The sequence below is a fragment of the Myiozetetes cayanensis genome, unplaced genomic scaffold, assembly GCF_022539395.1.
Source record: "Myiozetetes cayanensis isolate MyiCay16 unplaced genomic scaffold, myiCay2020 scf5-8, whole genome shotgun sequence".
Classification (NCBI taxonomy): domain Eukaryota; kingdom Metazoa; phylum Chordata; class Aves; order Passeriformes; family Tyrannidae; genus Myiozetetes; species Myiozetetes cayanensis.
Window position 1 is genome coordinate 4083662 of NW_026087742.1, and position 17192 is coordinate 4100853.

General features: G+C 45.8%; 1 protein-coding gene across 1 annotated transcript in view; it reads left to right on the forward strand.

Annotated features, from left to right (window-relative positions):
• ILDR2 (immunoglobulin like domain containing receptor 2) overlaps positions 1–16301 on the forward strand; it is a 52915-nt gene extending 36614 nt beyond the window's left edge. The window contains 1 exon segment of the mRNA XM_050331365.1: positions 146–16301. Within this exon segment, the coding sequence (XP_050187322.1) occupies positions 146–181 (36 nt within the window). The 3' untranslated portion in view covers positions 182–16301.
• The last annotated feature ends 891 nt before the right edge of the window (positions 16302–17192 follow it).

A 17192-nucleotide genomic window follows, 5' to 3' on the forward strand; every position in this document is an offset into this window, starting at 1 on the left:
TGAGAGAGGAATGGGTTGTGAGTGGACAAAGGTGTTGCTGTTTTGTTGTGTCTCTGTCAAAGCTTTGTCTGTCTCTTTGTTCCATGGATGCTTTCCTGTTGACTTAAATCTTCCACTGACTTCAGTCTTCTCTCTCTCTTCTCAGAATGATTTCCCAACAAGGATGTCCCTTGTGGTTTGAAGTTGTGGACATCTCATATTGATGGGCTGGATATCACAAGGTGACTGCAGCGGAGAAGATACAGAGCAACCAGCAAGACTCTGTGACCCTTTGCAGCCATCAGCCATGGACTGTTTCAGTTGTTTGGTTCATCAGGGGAGCAGAACCTTTTGTAAGAGACGGCCATGAACAGCACTCGGTCCCAGAGGCTCTGGGAATCTGCCAGGAAAATGAGGCCAGTGCTTTCTTTTTTTCCAGTTTTCCAGTGCCCTCCATTCTGCACTGGAAGGCAGCCACCTCCCTACTGTCCCTGAAGCCCTCCCTGCAGTCCTGAACTACAAGTGGGGATGCCTTTGTACCTCCTGCCCTGTCTCATGTGCAGAGGGAGGCCTGTGCATACCTCTTGCTCTCTGCCTCCTCAGTTCTCTGGATCAAAATTGTCATCCATACTTAGAGCCTTTTCTGTGTCATCCCCATGCTGGGACGAGGCCTTGTTCTTACAGCTGCAGACTGCCTCCAGCTGATCGGGCCCTAAATGGGAAAGAAAATTCACATCCTTTCAGACACTGTAAGAAAAGGACTGATGAAGTGTTAACTTTGATAAGGGCTGAATAGAAAAAGACAATTATGATGCTGGTTTGTTCAATATTTAGTTTTCATTGTGTGATGAGAGTTTCAGGTGAGATTGATGTATTGTTTTGAAAGTGGGTCAAATTAGCTTTTGTTATGATGAAAGCATGATGTGTTTCCCCCCTATCCACAACTGCGTTTCGTTTTGATGCAGTTGCATTTCCTTGCAGCTGAGCTATGACCCTGTAGAGCTTCAGGCTAGAGTACCTACTCCACTGTACCATAAGCAGTGCTCTAGCCTCGCTGGCGCTCTGCTTCCAGCACCACCAGACATCCCTGCATAATAAGTGGCCTTTTTCTTTTAAAGAAGCAAAAAGGGGACAGTCTCAGTGAGAAGGCAGCTGCAGACCTTCATTCCGTGCTACTGGTATCTCTCCATTCTGGGAATTGTTTCCAGACATTGAGGACAGCAGTAACAGCTGTGGAAAAAGAATTAAGCTCTGTGGATGGACACAAGCTTTGAAAGTCACCCTTTTTGCTTACAACCATTTCATTCTCCTTGATTGGGATGTTGGCTGTTGTCTCAGGAATAGTTGAATTTAGAAGTGAGTGATTCACACCATTTGGAAGCCTGACATTCTTTTTTTTCATAATGTATTATGCAGTCATTTATTTAGCTGCTAAAATCATCATGTGAAGGAAGATGATGGGAACATTTCAAGGGCCAGTATCTTGCCCCCTATTATGCCTAGAAACAAGTTGGTGCCCTATTGTGTTATGGACATTGTCAGCCTCTGAAATTACATCTTTGTTGTTGCTCTGGGAATTTGGGAACCTATCTGGTCTCAGGTGCTGATACTGGTAGTACTGTTCTGAACACAAGGTGTATTAACATCACTGCAGTTCTCCATAAAAAATGATAGATTAATTTCTGTATTACTCCTTTGCCAGGTCAGTTCACCCACCAGGAATGGTCAGGGGAGAGGAAGAGTAATCTCCATAGATCTGATGAGAGCGCAGTTTTCATGTGAGAAGGTGAATGGGTAAAAGGATGGCTTTCTTCTCCCACATTCCTCTGTAGTTTTGGAAATCATAGTCCTGGGTCTTCCTGGCAGAGAAGGATTAGCCTGCAGGGACATACAATCATGGAATCACAGAATTGTTTGTGCAGGAAGTAGCTGTTAAAGAACATCTGGTTCCAACTCTCTGCCATAGGCAGGGACATCTTCCACTGTATCAGGTTGCTCAAAGCCCTGTCCAACTGGACCTTGAACACTTCCAGTGATGGGACATCTGCAGTTTCTCTGGGCAGCCTGTTCCAGTACCTCACCACCCTAATAGTAAAGAATTTCTCCCTTGTATCTACTCTAAAATTACCCTCTTTTAGTTGAAAATCAGTGCCTCCTCCCTATTGAGGGTAAAAAGTCAAGGTAGATGGCATGAGGTGCACTTTCCTTATCCCTCGGTACAGTCACTCAATCACAGAAGACCTCCAAGTGAGCAGGCATGATTTGCTCTTGGTGAAGTCATGCTGGCTGTCTCTAATCACTTCCCTGCCATCCATATGCCTTGACATAGGTTCCAGGAGGATCTGTTCCATGATCCTAGAGGTGATGCTGAGTGATCAAGATTTCGTAGGGTCCTCTTTTTTACCCCTCTAAAACATGGGTGTGATGTTTCCCTTTTACCAGCCACAGGGAACCTGACTACCATGACTTTTCAAATAGGGAGAGCAGCTTACCAACTACATTTGCCAGCTACATGCCAACTACATCAGCTTGTATTGTGGTTGGAGAGACTAAATGTTAAGTATTTTCATCTCTTCTCATCACTGATGTGTCTTCCTAGGGAAATCCCAGTACAGGTAATAAGAAGTAGGTAGGTGGCTGCCACCCGAGACCTCTGGGGCCTTGAGGAGTCTACAGAGCCACACTTTGTGCTGTTTTAAATTAACATTTCATCCCTGACATATGACGGTACTGGCACGTTGATGTTTTGTTAGTCTGAAAACCTTGGGAACCCTTATGCCATGAATTTTAAGGGAGATTAGCCTGCTATCCTTTCCATCAGACATCCAGAAGATCAGTTTACATAGAAATTTGAAAGGCATCTGCAACAATGACTATGTCAGAAAGGGGCCAAAACTGATTTTACAGTCTCTGAATACCTCTATCTTTTAAATCACACTGAAAGCCGGAGCGTCACAATCTCTTTTTCATTTCCGTTATGTTCTGTCCCTTATCCCAGTCACTGCAGTTTATTTGATCAAGCCCTCAGGAATAAGTTGTGTGTATTAAAAATACAAGCCTTCCCCTCATTTATTTGAGTTGGTTTTGTTTGCTCAGTGCTTGTACTTTAGGGGCACCTGTACACTGTGTGTAAGAAGTTGCCATTTGTATATCTAGCTTATAAATAAGTAGTTGCAAACTAATTCTCTTAAAACTGTTTTAATTATAGAAGAAACTGTAAGAACCCCTCCCCCATTTCTTCAATCCACGTAGCTGGAAAACAATTGAAGATTTTACTACTAGTGATTGTAAAAGTTTTACCAGATGATAAGAATTTCAGCCTTAAAAAAAAAAAAAAAAAGAGCAGGTCTTAATTCCCTGAAGTCAAATCTGGGCAGCACCTTGCTCTAAAATTTAAGATTTCACATGTCCCTGTACAGATCTGAAAGGCATTTTCATTATTTCCATTTACTGATAGTGTCTGTCCTCAGGCCATCTTTCTTTTTCCCATTAGAAATGTGTCTGCAGCAGCAGCAGGAGCAAATGGACCAAATCAAGAAGCGAGGGGTGATGTAGAGTGTTTTACAGCTACACAACCCTAATGACCCGTGACTCCTGAATGGGGGAGCAGGGGGCCAGAGGCTGCTGGAGAGCCAAAGAGGAGCTTCCTGTTTCAGGAGAGAAGCAATGGTTTGTGTCTGCATCATCTTCCAGAACACCTGCAGAATGCTGGCACTGGAAGATAACAAGCCTGGTTATTATGTGGTCTCCAATCATTATAAGTTTTCCAGTTATCAATTTTTATTGCTGGCATAAAATTAAAATCCTTTTCATACCAGATATGGATGTCTGGGTCATGTGAAGGACACGGGTAGTTTTGTGATCTTGAAATCACAACAACCAACAGCATCTCACTAAGACAACCGAGATGATGAATGAATTCTTTAAAAATAAAAGAACCCTTAGAACAACAGCAGGATCAAGCATCAGTGGTAGATTTGGCTGCCAAAAAAAGTGATCTTGGCTAGTGAAAAAAAGTTTTGACATAATGGAATGGGAAAATAAACAGCAGTGATAATGACTTCTCATCAATCCCATTATTCCTTTAGAGCACATTGTAAAAGTTCCACTGGGTGGCTTCAGTGTGAATATCCTCAGAACACTCCATTTCCACTGAGATGGAAAATTAACAAAACTAGCACTTTGAATATTTTAAATTTCTGAGAAACTCCAACATTTATAACCTGAAACAGCCAGGCAGAATGATTCAGTTCTTTGTGCTGGCATGTAATACAGGGCACTGGTGGTCATCTCTGCCTTTGTTCCTGCAGTCAGGTCAGAGAGGGCCATCAGCACTGTCCCCCAGGCTCACCTCTCCTCCCCTGCAGCCAACACTGGCAGCTGTGTCTGCTGAGTTTCCCTGTGGGGTCCCAGCTCCTGCTCAGATGTCCCGGTCCTTCCACAGCTCACTGAATTGTGGTTTTCATTCTGGCTTGTGACTTTGGGTCCCTGCTGGCCAAGGACTGCAGTTACAGTGCCTTTCTGTCCTCTTCCAGGTGGGCAGCACCAGTTAACCTGCAACGTAAGACATTTTTGGTTTTGCAGTCAACCACTTTTACACTCCAGTCCTCTTCAGGTTTACCTTAAACTGGCCAGATAAATTAGTGTGTAAAGCAAGTATTGGGCACTGTAAGATGGAAGTGGCCCTTTGCAGGGAAGAGAGAAGACGTTTCAGAGTATTTTCTCTGGGGAGCGTCAGGAGGGTTAACCACACATGGATGCCACTGCTGGGCTGGTACCAGATTCCTCCAATAACAGTGATCTGACATTGCACAGAAGAGCTTTCCTTGGTCAGGTTGCTCCTACAGGTCTGGGTTGTTTTGAGCAAATTGACTGGGAACTCTCCATACTTTGGAAGAGGATTCTTGTCTCTTTGAGTCCCAAGGTTCCTCACAAAGCTGCTTCTCTTGAGATACAGGACAGCCACTGGGCTGTACAAATATAGATCCATGAGAAGGAACAATCACAAAGTATTTCAGAAGTCAGATCTTGCCACAAAGTGTTACAGGTACATAAACACAGCACCACAGTGTTTAGCATGCCTGGGCTATTCTGAAAATAGTTTTAATGATGCGGAAATTGTTGAGAAACCACATGGAGCTGTCTTCCTTTTTCTCCAGGAAGCTTCCACACAAAGATGTGGGTGAGGACCTGTTCTTTGTCACTAAGTACAGGTTTTAGGATGTGAGGAAATAAAAGCTAAAGGGACTTTAGCTCATTTTTTGTCTGGATCGAGCAGCAAGGTTACCTTTGGCATAAGCCAGATGCTGCATATTTGACCCTATGATTCCCAAAATCTCTGTGGTGCAGCATCTCCATTGGGCTCCACTGGCTGTATGTGCCTTCTGCAACAGTTATGATGTTGAAACCACCTTCATCATCACCTGGGGCTCCTAAAGTCCCTTTCTCATGTCTTGGAAGATCAGGAAAGGGATCCATTATGTGATATGACAGAACAGGTATCATTTTGATATGATGTCAGAAATGCCAGCTGGATTGCCAGCGTTAGAAGCAGAAAAAATCTAAAGAATAAATTTGGCTAATACTAAAGGAAGGAACCCGCCACAATTCCCATATGAATTCTTTTGTGACCTTTATAATTGCTTTTCGACATTCCCCCCTGCCTGCGCGGGGACCTTTGCCAGGGAGCCCATCACCTCCTCTCCCTTTTGCCTGTAATTTTTTGTCATGCTTGTAGTGCCTCTGTGACCCCTCTGCTTTCCTTTGGCTGTTTCCAGTCAACGTTCAGCGTTGTGCCTCGGGGTCCGGACCAGTTTAGATGTAGAACGAGTGGCATTTTGTAAAATGACATTTTTACCCCCTATAAAAGCAAAAATTTACAGAACACCCACAACAAACCCCCAAACCCTCCAGATATTCTCTCAAGCCCAAGCAGGAATGTTACTGGAAACATTTTAAAAATTAAAGCTGAACATAATTTCAAGAAGAGTAAGGATTGTTTTCAGCCCCAGGGCAGCTACAGTCAGAGCTGTGAAGTGCAAACAGCAGGAGCAAATGCACTCAGGTTTCATTGTCCTTGGTGAGAACAGCGGCAGAGAGAAGCAGCAAGTAATGAGTCGGAAGGCAAGTGGAGTTCCAAGATGTTCTTAGGTACGTGTGAGTTAGAAGTGTGAACTAAAAGTCGACAGGCTCAGTTTAAAAGCAAAATTCAGTCCAAGGAAATTTGAGCCCCAGCTCAGAGGTACTGTTCTCTTGCTGTTTACCAACAAGCTGGGTTTTTTCCCTGCTGCTGTTGCTGCCTGCCACAGCCATTTCCCAGCCATCACACAGTGAGTGGCTTTCTTTGCTGTACTTGGCTGTCATTATTTTACTTAGATTGTCCTTCTCCCCTGTAATGAACTTATTTTCAGTATGAGGGGAAGAAGGACATAACAATACTCTATAATGAAAATGTAACAGTTTTATATCTTCTTGAGACACATCCTCATCCCCAATTACCAAGCATTATACATTTGCCATGCTTACAGTATCAAAGTTGTTGTCTTTGAGTTGTCACCATGGAGAATAAAAGCAGGAAAAGCTACCACCAATCTGCCTTTTTATTATCCTGCAGACGAACAATTTTCTCACTTTATGCTAAAAAATGAGCAGTTTACACGAGTGGTTTTCGACCCATTTTTTGTTTAAAGGACAATAAACCAAACATTTTCAAATGGAGCAGGAGACCCTTCATAAGTTGCATACCATTCACAGGATAACATAAACTAACCCTTTTTCCTCAGCCTCCTTTCATACAAGAAATCCCTGCAAGTACCCTGTGGAGCCACAGTACTTCACAGAAAGGACAAACTCTCCCCTGGTTTTGCAGACTTAAAAACTTTTTCTCTGTGGATTTTATTGGGAAACATTTACCTTTTTCCTGTAGAAACTCCATGTGCTTTTGGTAGTATGACCTCTTTGTCCTGGAGCCTGCAGTACCCTGGACTGATGGTTTTTGTCTCTCATAAACAAGCAACTTCATTCAGATCCCATCTCCATGTTATCAATAATGGATTCAGACTCACACTGTTTGTAGGTGTAATCTGAACAGCATTTACATGTTTAGATCCATGTCTGAGAGGTGTTACCAGCACTCAGGTGAGGAGAAGTGCACACAGCTCTGGTCTGTATTTCCCTGTGCAAGGGAAATCCCTTGGCTCTTCAGTTTCCTGGCTGTGGAAAGGGAAGCTATCCAGGGACACCTGTTTCCTAGGACAATGCCAGTCAAGCTGAGCAAGCTCAGGCCCTCTCTGGATGCCTCTCTCAAATCGTAGAATAGTTTGTGTAAAAAGGGATCTTTAAAGGTCATCTAATCCAATCCCTGTGCAATTAGCAGGGGCACCTTCAACTAGATCAGGTTGCTCAGAGCCCCACCCAGCCTGACCTTAAATGTTTTCAGGGAATGGGCATCCACCACCTCTCTGGGCAGCCTGTGCCAGTATTTCTCCACACACATTATAAAAAATGTTCCTTATATCTAATCTGAATCAACCTTTCTTCAGTTTATACCATTACTTCTTGCCATATCACAGAGGCCCTGCTAAAAAGATTGTCCCCATCTTTCTTTAGGCCCCCTTCAAATACTGGAAGGCTGCAATGAGGTCTCCCCAGAGCCTTCTCTCTTTTGGTCTAACAGCCCCAACTCTCTCAGCCCATCTTCATAGGAGACATGATCAGCCCTCTGATTATCTTTGTCTCCTCCTCTGGACTCATTCCAGCAGATCCAGATCCTTATTTTGGGGGCCCAGAGCTGGCTACCCAGCCATGTTTTGGCTGCTCCTGGGGGTGGGTGAAGGGAGCTCCTGTCGAGGCGGTGGGAGGCAGAGGCCTGGCAAGAGGCTGATGCAGTGGGGGGGGGGGTGGTGTTAAAGGCTTCTAAGCTTAACACTTGTCTCTGAAAATTGTCACTCATCCTTTATTTGACCCAATGTGAACGTGTTCAGAGTTTCTTTGGCCAGCTTTATTCCTCCTCCGTCCCTCAATGCTCGCCCCCTGCTCCCACAGAAACCTCCAACATGGAGCAGGAAAGTTGCCCATCTATACCTTGAAGACTAATGGGAGTGAGGAAGACCTGACAACAGAAGCACTGAGAGGTCACCCAGCACAGAGCTCTGTGGGAGGTCACTTCTGTCTGGGGAAGTGTTTGTGCCAGCAAGGCAGAAGCCAGAGATGCCCCTGCAGCTCCCTCTGTAAACTCATGGCTAACCCTCACACAGGTAAGGCTCTTCTGTGCCAAGACACAGCTGGTCCAGAGCTCTTGGCTGTAGACAGGTTTGTATTTCAGGTTTTGATTTCAGGGCCATTTCAGAATTAGAGAAATGAGCCTGAAAAAATTGCCTAAAGTGGCACAGGACCATTTATTACAGCAGGTGTGGTGTTTTCATTTAGTCCTCACTGTGTGACAGAAATCCTTTCTGTTTACATCTCAAATTGGTTTCCATCAGCCTCTCCAGAGCAGGTGTGGGTGATTTTCATGTCCCAGTTATCACATCTTCTCTTTGAGCAACACATCATTCAGTGCACTTGTCTCTGAATAGGTACTCCAGGGTAGTGAGAGGCAGAGCTCCAAGTGGTCACATTTTGCACTCAAGAGCCTGCTAAATGATTAATTAATTTAGTCTCTTAAAGTTCCCTGCTTCCTGGCAAAGCCACAGTGTGTGTTGCTACAGGCCTCAGTCCTGCTCACCTCAGAATCACAAGTTTTGGCAAGGGGCTTTGACATCCAGTAAAGTGGAGATCAGTGCATGCAGAGAGGATGTGTGGGGCTGGTACCTAGAATATTTTTCTTTAGACCTCAGAGTCCAAGCTCCTTGAGGTGGAACCATTAGCATAGCCAAGTGCTTGGGATTCCTGAAAAAGTACAAACTACTCAAATTAGTAAAACCACAGTGCAGGTGCATCCCAGTGCAGCTGATTTACAGAGACTGCAGTGTGCAATCCTGGCAGTCAGAACCACCTGATGCTACTTGGAACCTACATCTTTGCAGAACTGAGCTGCCAAGACTTGGAGAGCACTCGGTCTTATGCATAAATAGGCCTTCACCTGATGGACAGTGACAGAACTTGTGTGGGTAGTGAGCTCTGAGCCTAAGGTATGTTTTAATTAGTACTGGGGGAGTGAAATGGTGAAATGTGTTTGGGGGTTTTTTGTTAATTTTAAAACTTTCTTTTTTCCTTTAAATAGAAATATGTTTTCATATTTATATAAATTTTTGTCCTTGCTTCTCAGAAGAAAGATCCGGGGCTGCCTTCTCTCAAGTCAGTATGGTGCCTGAGTGCAAAATTTTACTCTCCAGTTCCAGTAAAATGCAGCCTAGGCTGGTTCTTGTGAATAGTTGTAAAGGGAAAGCTTCTGCAGCAGAGCTCTGTCATCAAGATGTCACCATGGACAGTCTGTCATCACGACGAGAAACACTTCTTAATTAAGCAGAGATGCTGAATTGTAGCTGAAACAATTCCTAAGTGTCCCAACTTCCCTCATCACATCAAGGAGCCTGGAGTTAAAAAGCTCCCAACAACAAGGGGTTTTAGAGGATTTCAAGAGAATTATAAGTCTAAAAGTTCAACACTTGAACATGTTCAGCATGTAGAGAACACATTTCAAAATGTGTTTGACGAGCAGAAGAATAGTTTTGTACTACTTCAAAAACACCTTTGAAAGGCAGAGTATGGATGGCATCCCAAGTATTGCTGTGGAGATCCGAGATCCACACACTTCTGTGAAAAGCTCAACTTCACTTGCAAGCAAATCGATTAAGAAGCAGACCTCGCAGCCAAGCTTGACTGATTTCTCATTTGAGCATCTCAATTACACCGATTTCATGATTAGGTTTGTTCAGATTAATGGGAAAAACAAAAAGAATCCATGGTCAAAATACTGGAAAAAGAGTTTAGGTTAATGAGCGAGGACACCGGTGTTTATGAAGCAGCTGGTAGGGAGAGCCTGGGAGGAGAAAAAGAGAACAGCTGCCTGCAGATAAGCACTAAATTCAAACACAGGAGCAAAGTGAAGGGGAACATGCTGGTGTGCTTTTAACACATCAAGTGGCAACACAAAAATGCTGTGCATGAATACCGATCATCTCACTCAGCTGATTAGTACCTCTAGGTTATGTCTACACCAGTGTGTAATAGGGCCCCAGGGAGCGAACCTGGCTTCTTAGTCCCTGACCATCTGCTTTCCCATTGTGGCAATGGATGCGTCTCCAACTGGGGCTGGGAATGCAGAAACAACAAGTGAAATGTGCCAGGCTTTTCCAGGTCTAGTCCTTTCCAGAAACATAAAAAAAAAGAAGAAGGAAAAGCAACAAACATCTTAAGTGATGTATTTCTTGGGAACTAACAGCAATATTGGCCATGTTATTTCATTCTTTTTTTTGGCCAGTCTGTTCTCTGACTCAGAGCTCTCAGTGGTATGTACCCTGCTCCTTGTAAGGCTGTGGTCTAGACTGGACTACTAGAGTTGAAAATGAACCCTTTGGTGTCTGTCATTTAAGAAGTGTGGGTCCCCTTATGGATCCTGGAGCACGAGAACACTTACTCAGCATAGCTGTATTAATTCAGACTCTAGGGGAGAAGGTGGCAGTAGACTGAGACCAAATGACGGAAACCAGATCTACTGCCAATGGAGCATGAAGCTGGGCCCTTTGGGGTAGCAGTTGGTGGACAGGGGAGGTATGGATGTATCCACATTGCTCAGCCAGCAATTCCAGTCATACTCTGGTCACAGCCTGCTCATTTCCCCATGATCCTGTGTTCTTCATGCTGGGCATTCTCTTTGCCCTAAGTGATCTCCCCCATTTGGCAGCTCAGCTCTGTGTGAGAGCTCACCAGGCCTTGTATGAGGCACTGAAAACAAAAATCCTTCAGCACAACAGATTTGACCTCTTTGTTTTCTCGCCTGAGGCACACTACGGTTTCTTCCTGTTTGTCTCTGTGGGTGGAACAGGCATTTCAGTATACGCTGCCACGTTCATTACAGGGAGTTCTTCCTGCTAGAGATATTAACATCTTTGTTATTACTGCCAGTTCTCTCCTCCCCCGTACCAAGCGGTCGCCTGAGCTAGAAATTCCTTTTAAGGACAGACTCCCAGTAGTAGTGTTCTCCTCTTCAAAGTGGAGAAGATCTCTTCAGAGGTCAGTTCCTTCTGCTTTCTCAGAATCCTGCCTCCCCCATATTCCTTAGAAAGTCATTATTAAAATCGTCAAACTCCCTCACAAAAATATCACAGAAATTCTAGATATCAGTTTCATGATTACCTCTTTGTAATCATTAACAACTCACAACCATAGTGTTCAAATTAAAAAGTTTTATGCAAGAAATAATGTTTAACATTTCATATAAAGTCGAAGTCTGACACAGCTTATTTTTCAAATGTCATCCTTTTTCTGTTCATCACCCGACAATTAAAAGACTGCAATTAAAAAATTAATCCCAAATAATTTTAAAAACCTTATAAAAACATTCATAAAGTGCCACCCACAAAAGCACCTAAACAAGAATTTGAGAGAAATACATAATTAGAGTGTTAATTTACTTAATTGCTGATGAGGACTAAGCCATCAGACAGCAATGTAATTTAACAGTGATACAACCCAGCAACCCCATTCCATGGATGTGGCCCCAAAGCAGCATCAGCTGGGCCCACAACACGTACACAGAGGCACCCAGCACAGTGTTGTGGGGGTTTCAAATAAATAAATCCTAACGCCATCTAAAACCATGTACACCAGCACGGGAGACATGAAGGTTCTGTGGGAAGCAGTCATCCCAGGCTGTGGCCTTACTGCGAGGGAAACCCTAGCCAGTTTGTACAAACTTTAGCTGGTGTTTTTTGGGATAAAAAGCACTCCCCACTAGAAATAGCAGAAAGAGGGACTGATCCTTGGAACGTCTCTGCGTTTGCCTTGAACGGCCTTGAACGTACTGTACCATGAAAGTACCTCATCCCTACAAGAGGGGCTTCAGGACAACCACCAACACCACAATGAACATTCACTAGTTCTTTGCTCCAGCATCTGGGCAGTGCTCACTACTCACAAACAGATTTATCCAGAAGCAAAGGGGACAGGCTCTGAGGGTTCTCTCCCCCAAAATTCACACCCCGTGCGAGATGTTCAGGGAGCAGCTTTACACCTTCCCAGCACTAGGATGCTTCCTATGGTCCATACAGCTTTCTCCTCTCCACCAGCTACCCTGCTTGGTGTTTCTGGTGGCGCATCAGCTGGGGCTGGAAGCAGAAGCTCTGCCCGCCCTGGCAGCAGTGGTAGGGCTGCTCCCCAGTGTGGATGCGGGTGTGCTTGATGAGGTTGGAGTTGCTGCTGAAGCCCCGGCCGCACTGGCTGCACTTGTAAGGCCTCTCTCCAGTGTGGGTACGGGTGTGGTTAAGGAGGTCGGAGCTCTGCCCAAAACACTTCCCACCTGCCTGCAGGTGTAGGGCAGGATGCCGGCGTGGGCCCGCTGGTGCTGCAGGAGGCAGGAGTGCTGGCTGAAGCTCTTCCCGCAGGCCGGGCACTTGTAGGGCCACTCGCCCGTGTGCAGCCACTGGTGTTTGAAGCAGGTGGAGCTGCCGCTGAAGAACTTCCCTTAAAAGGGACTCAGAGCTGCCTCGTTTCTAATAACTGATCCACATTAGGACACGGACCAGACGTGTCGGACTCTGAACTGGTTGACAGCAATCACAGATACAGGTGTAAGCAAAGAGGAAAACCAGCCATACTTACACTTCCTTAATAATGACAACCAAAAGACTTATTACTCTCCTAAGAGTATTTTAAATACAAAATTACTTTTTAGACACCAGAACTGGATTTTCTTACTTGCTAACTCACCTCTTCTTTCTCCTCTAAGATTCTCAGGCTAGGGGAGAAAGACCCCCAAAAAAAGCAATCTGATGTCTTGTCTGCTCTAGCTGTATTCTCTCAGATGCCAGCCTGGCATCCCTGCTGAGCTCCAACAACCACCATGAATGCAACTCTCGGGCAGGGTGCTCTTACAAATGCCATCATCACCCAAGACAAGAATTTTTCCATCACTATTTATTACTTTGAGGCCAAACCCAGACAAACAGTAAGCAACAGCAGTTAGCAGTTGCTGCAGAAAAAAAGGCAGAAGGACAGGGAAAATACACTGGTAAGAAAAATCCCACTTTATTTTAAAAAGTAAGAATCAAAGATGTCAGGGAAGGGATACCATGGGGATGAATCTATACCCAGAGAGCAACGTGCACCACAGGTAAAGCTGAGATCACGTACAGGAATATTTTTAAAGCATTTAACACATTACTTTCTTTCCCCCCTCTTTGATTCTTTATAGGTACTTAATACCAGTTTGCATCACTTCAAAGATGCTGTACTCATCTTCAAGCTACCAATCTCTCTGGACAACCAATACCTCTGGACAACCGCTCAGGCTCCAGATGGCATTGACTTAACTGGACAGATGAGCGCTGGTGCAAATAAACACAGCAAACTGATGGGTGCCTGGTCCTGGACTGCTTCATCCACCAAAACCAGTTATTTAACAATGGGTATTTTAATAAGGGACTGGATTGTGTCAGAATCAAGGAGACAGCTCAGATGAATGGAACGGTTTTGGACCTTGAATGCCAGTGACCACAAAACCACCAGTCTTGGAGTCTTTTATCCTATGTGGCAAAGCTGGATAGAAAGAAAGTTAGCAAGCAAAAGAGACAGACTGCAGTCTTACTCTGAAGAACCATGAAGAAAAAGATAATCAGACAAGCACAAAAGAAGCCTTAGCAAAAAAACCTCCCCCCTCAAAATCAACCCAACAAAATAACAAAAAAACTCCCAAACCTTCAAAGCTAATAATCTCAGTCCCTACTTAAAATATTTGCTGAAGCTGAAGTGGACCACCCCTGCAGATGGGTTGTTTCTGAGGCAATAGACAAAGGTAGGTTGCTTTCTGCAGCCCCGCAGCTCTCAGGATTTTGCCACTACCGAGAATTTCTGCTGCAACAGTCTGGCAGAACAATCCAACCAAGCTATTTACATGCTGCAGTGTGTACCAGATGGGCCACCCCCACTCCAGAGCAGGAGAAGTCAGAACCATATCCACACACAGACCTTTCCCCCAGGCAATTCACCACAAACAGAAGGGTTTTGCTCTGGAAGCTGTCAACAAACAGGAACTTTGGAGGAGCAAATCCACCAGCATTTCAAAGGTGGTACCAGCACCTGACAAATGCCCAATGATCACCACCCCGGGAAACATCTAAGCAGGCAGACGAAGTACAAGGAAGAGTTCCCTTCTGACCCTGCCAAAGCTTCCTAGCTTGGGTTGCCACTGACACACAGCTGCTATGCTCAGATTTGCTAAGCAGCTCAGCAGAAAGCAGATAACCTTTGTACAATTAACAGGATAGTCTGGAGAAAGATTCCTATGATCACAGTCACATCTCTGTGAAAGGAGGGGACAAACCTCATCAACAGAGGAGACCTTCCTGCAGGGATTTCATCTGTTACTTGCAGAAGCACATGTATTGGGTTATTGCTTGAATGTGGAAACTGAAACAGGGGCATGTGGATTTACTGCAGGCAACATCCACAGCTTTACTAAAACTAGATATGCAGGATATCCAAATCAGGGGCTTTGCAAACACACCACACTGTTCCTGGGGCCCCGGCTTTAGTATTGTGATAGCATATTTTTGTAGCTGGATCCTACAACAGATGTTCTTTACCTTGGCTACTCATTTTCTCTTCCAAACACTCATCTCTGTTCCTCTCATGGCTTTACAAAGGTGTAGGGGTTATGGGAGCTCCATCCTTTCAGCTTCTCGTGCTCCTGACTTGCCACCAAGTAGCTCTCCACATGGTCGTGCCGGGCACAACAGCATAAACTCCAAATTTAGAAGGCAGCGTTCAAACCCTCCTCTCCCCAGCTATTTTTTGGGGGGATAGATAACGCTTGCAGTAAAGTCAAAAGGTGAGGATTTTTTTTTTTTTTTTTTTAATCAGAGAAAGCGGTTCAGCATGCAGCTGCACGCATTTCTCTTGGGCGCGACGGGAGCCCCCCCTTCCCCGCACTGTCAGGTTTGTTCATGGAGAGAACGACCGCCTTCCTGCGCAGCTCCGCGCCCGGCTGGGGAGCGGGTGGACGGGGACAGGGAGCGGAATGGGAAGGACACCGAGGAGGGGGCGTACAGGAGAGGGCGAGCGCGACGTGGCTTTTGGCAACAAGGAATTTCCACGGGGCACGGGTGCAAAGGTGCTGCGACCGGAGGCAGCGGGTGGGAGCTGCGGCAAGACAGGCGTCTGCTCTGCGGCAGGTGGGAAGCGGCGGAAACTGCATCATCAGTAAGGGATGCGAGCACACAGGGATGGTAACAAAAGGGACACGCCGGCGCTCCCCTGCTCCGAGCTGCCTCCTGTCCTCTCCTCCTCAGGCTCCTTCCTCCGCATGGCCTGCACACAAAGGCTCTGCGTTCAGAGGGGGTGTCAATCCCCGCTCCCAGCCCTGCCCCAGGTGCCGCCTGCCTGCGCCCCGGCGGACGGGGACGGCGCCAATCCTACCTTAGGGCAACGCTGCCGCCCGGCCTCCCGGCTTCCCGATCTGCGGGCAAGGGGCGCTGCCTGGGCGGGGCAGCCAGCTGGGATACTCCCGGGATACCCCTTTTCCGCCCGCAGCCCTCCCGGTGCCCCCCCTTGCAGGAGCCCGACCCCGGGAGCAGGGATGGGCTGTTCGCCTTTGTAGCCGCCCCTCTTAAGGAGCCTTAAGCCCAGAACCTCTCCGCAGGGAGATGCCCAAAGACGGGTCCTCGCCCACCGCAGGGGTTTGATGCAGCACTGTGGGTTTGTGGCCCGTCCATGGCTTGTTTCATGTGCTGGAGTGCTTCCCCTTGTGTCCTGGTTTCGGCTGGGGTGCAGTTCATTTCTTCTCAGTAGCTGGCACAGTGCTGTGTTTTGGGTTCAGAATGAGAAATAACGTTGTAATTCAAGGATTTGTGTGTGTGTGTCACGCTCTGCCAGTGAGGAGGTGCACAAAAGAAACTGAGGGAGCATAGCTGGGGCAGGTGACCCAAGATGGCCAAAGGGATATTCCACTGGATATTCCCCGGCATATAAATTGGGAGGAGTTACCCAGAAGGTGGGCTGATCTGGGTTTGGGAAGGAGGTCTGGCATTGGTGAAGAGGTGGTGAATGATTGTATTGTGCATCACTTGTTTGGATTTTTTCCTTTCCCTTTTTATTACCATAATTATTTACCATTATTACTGTATTTTACTTTGTTTTCAACTATTAAACTGTTCTTATCTCGACCTACAAGTTTCACTGTTTTTTCTCCTCCCCATTCCAGCAGGGTGGGGGTGAGAGAGGGAGGTTGAGTGAGGGGCTGTGTGGTGCTTATTTTCCAGCTGGGCTTAAACCACAACACGGGTGCTGTAACATCAAACTATCAGGTCTAACTTCAGGGCAGAGGGGAAGCAGCTAAAGTTGGGTGTGTAGTACTTGTCAGTGGTAGAAGCAGGACACACAAAAGCTCACAGCGGCTCCCTCTGATGGCACCGTGCCATGCAAAGTGGGAGAAAAGATAGAAAATCACTGTTCTGGAATTACTTCCTTTATTTGGAGTTTCCCCAGTGGAATGAAATGGACATGTGGTTTTACAACACGGTACCTGCTCCTCTTAATTTCTCCAGGTGTCTCATACCCAAAGGGAAAAAGGTAGATAACCACGTGTTTTCTTGAAATGTGGTGGGAAATGTGAGAGCTTGGTGTGCTTGAATTGTGCATGAATTCTTCCCTCGCTGATGTTGGAAGGCTTTTCTTGCTGTGGTGACTTGGATGTTTGCCGTTTTCTTTCCATGGTGATCACTTGCGTTTTTCTACTACCTCACCAGAGGACCAGGAGCAGGTTTGAAGACAGAGGAAGCCACCCTGTGGCCAAGGCCGGAGACAGCAGGAAGACTTCACGAGGCCATAAAAAATATGTTGCTTTTCACCTTGGCCACTGTTTCGGAACAGATAAATACACTGTTTTTATGGATGATGGTTTTTTCAAGCCACCACTTGTTCCTAGGTGGTAATACAGAAAATTACCCAGCCTTTCTAGGAGCTAAAACATCCTCGTACATAGTGTGTGCTTAGCAGTGGTACGAGACAGGCCGGACTGAGATGTAGACCCAAATGAGGGCAAAGAAATGAGCAGT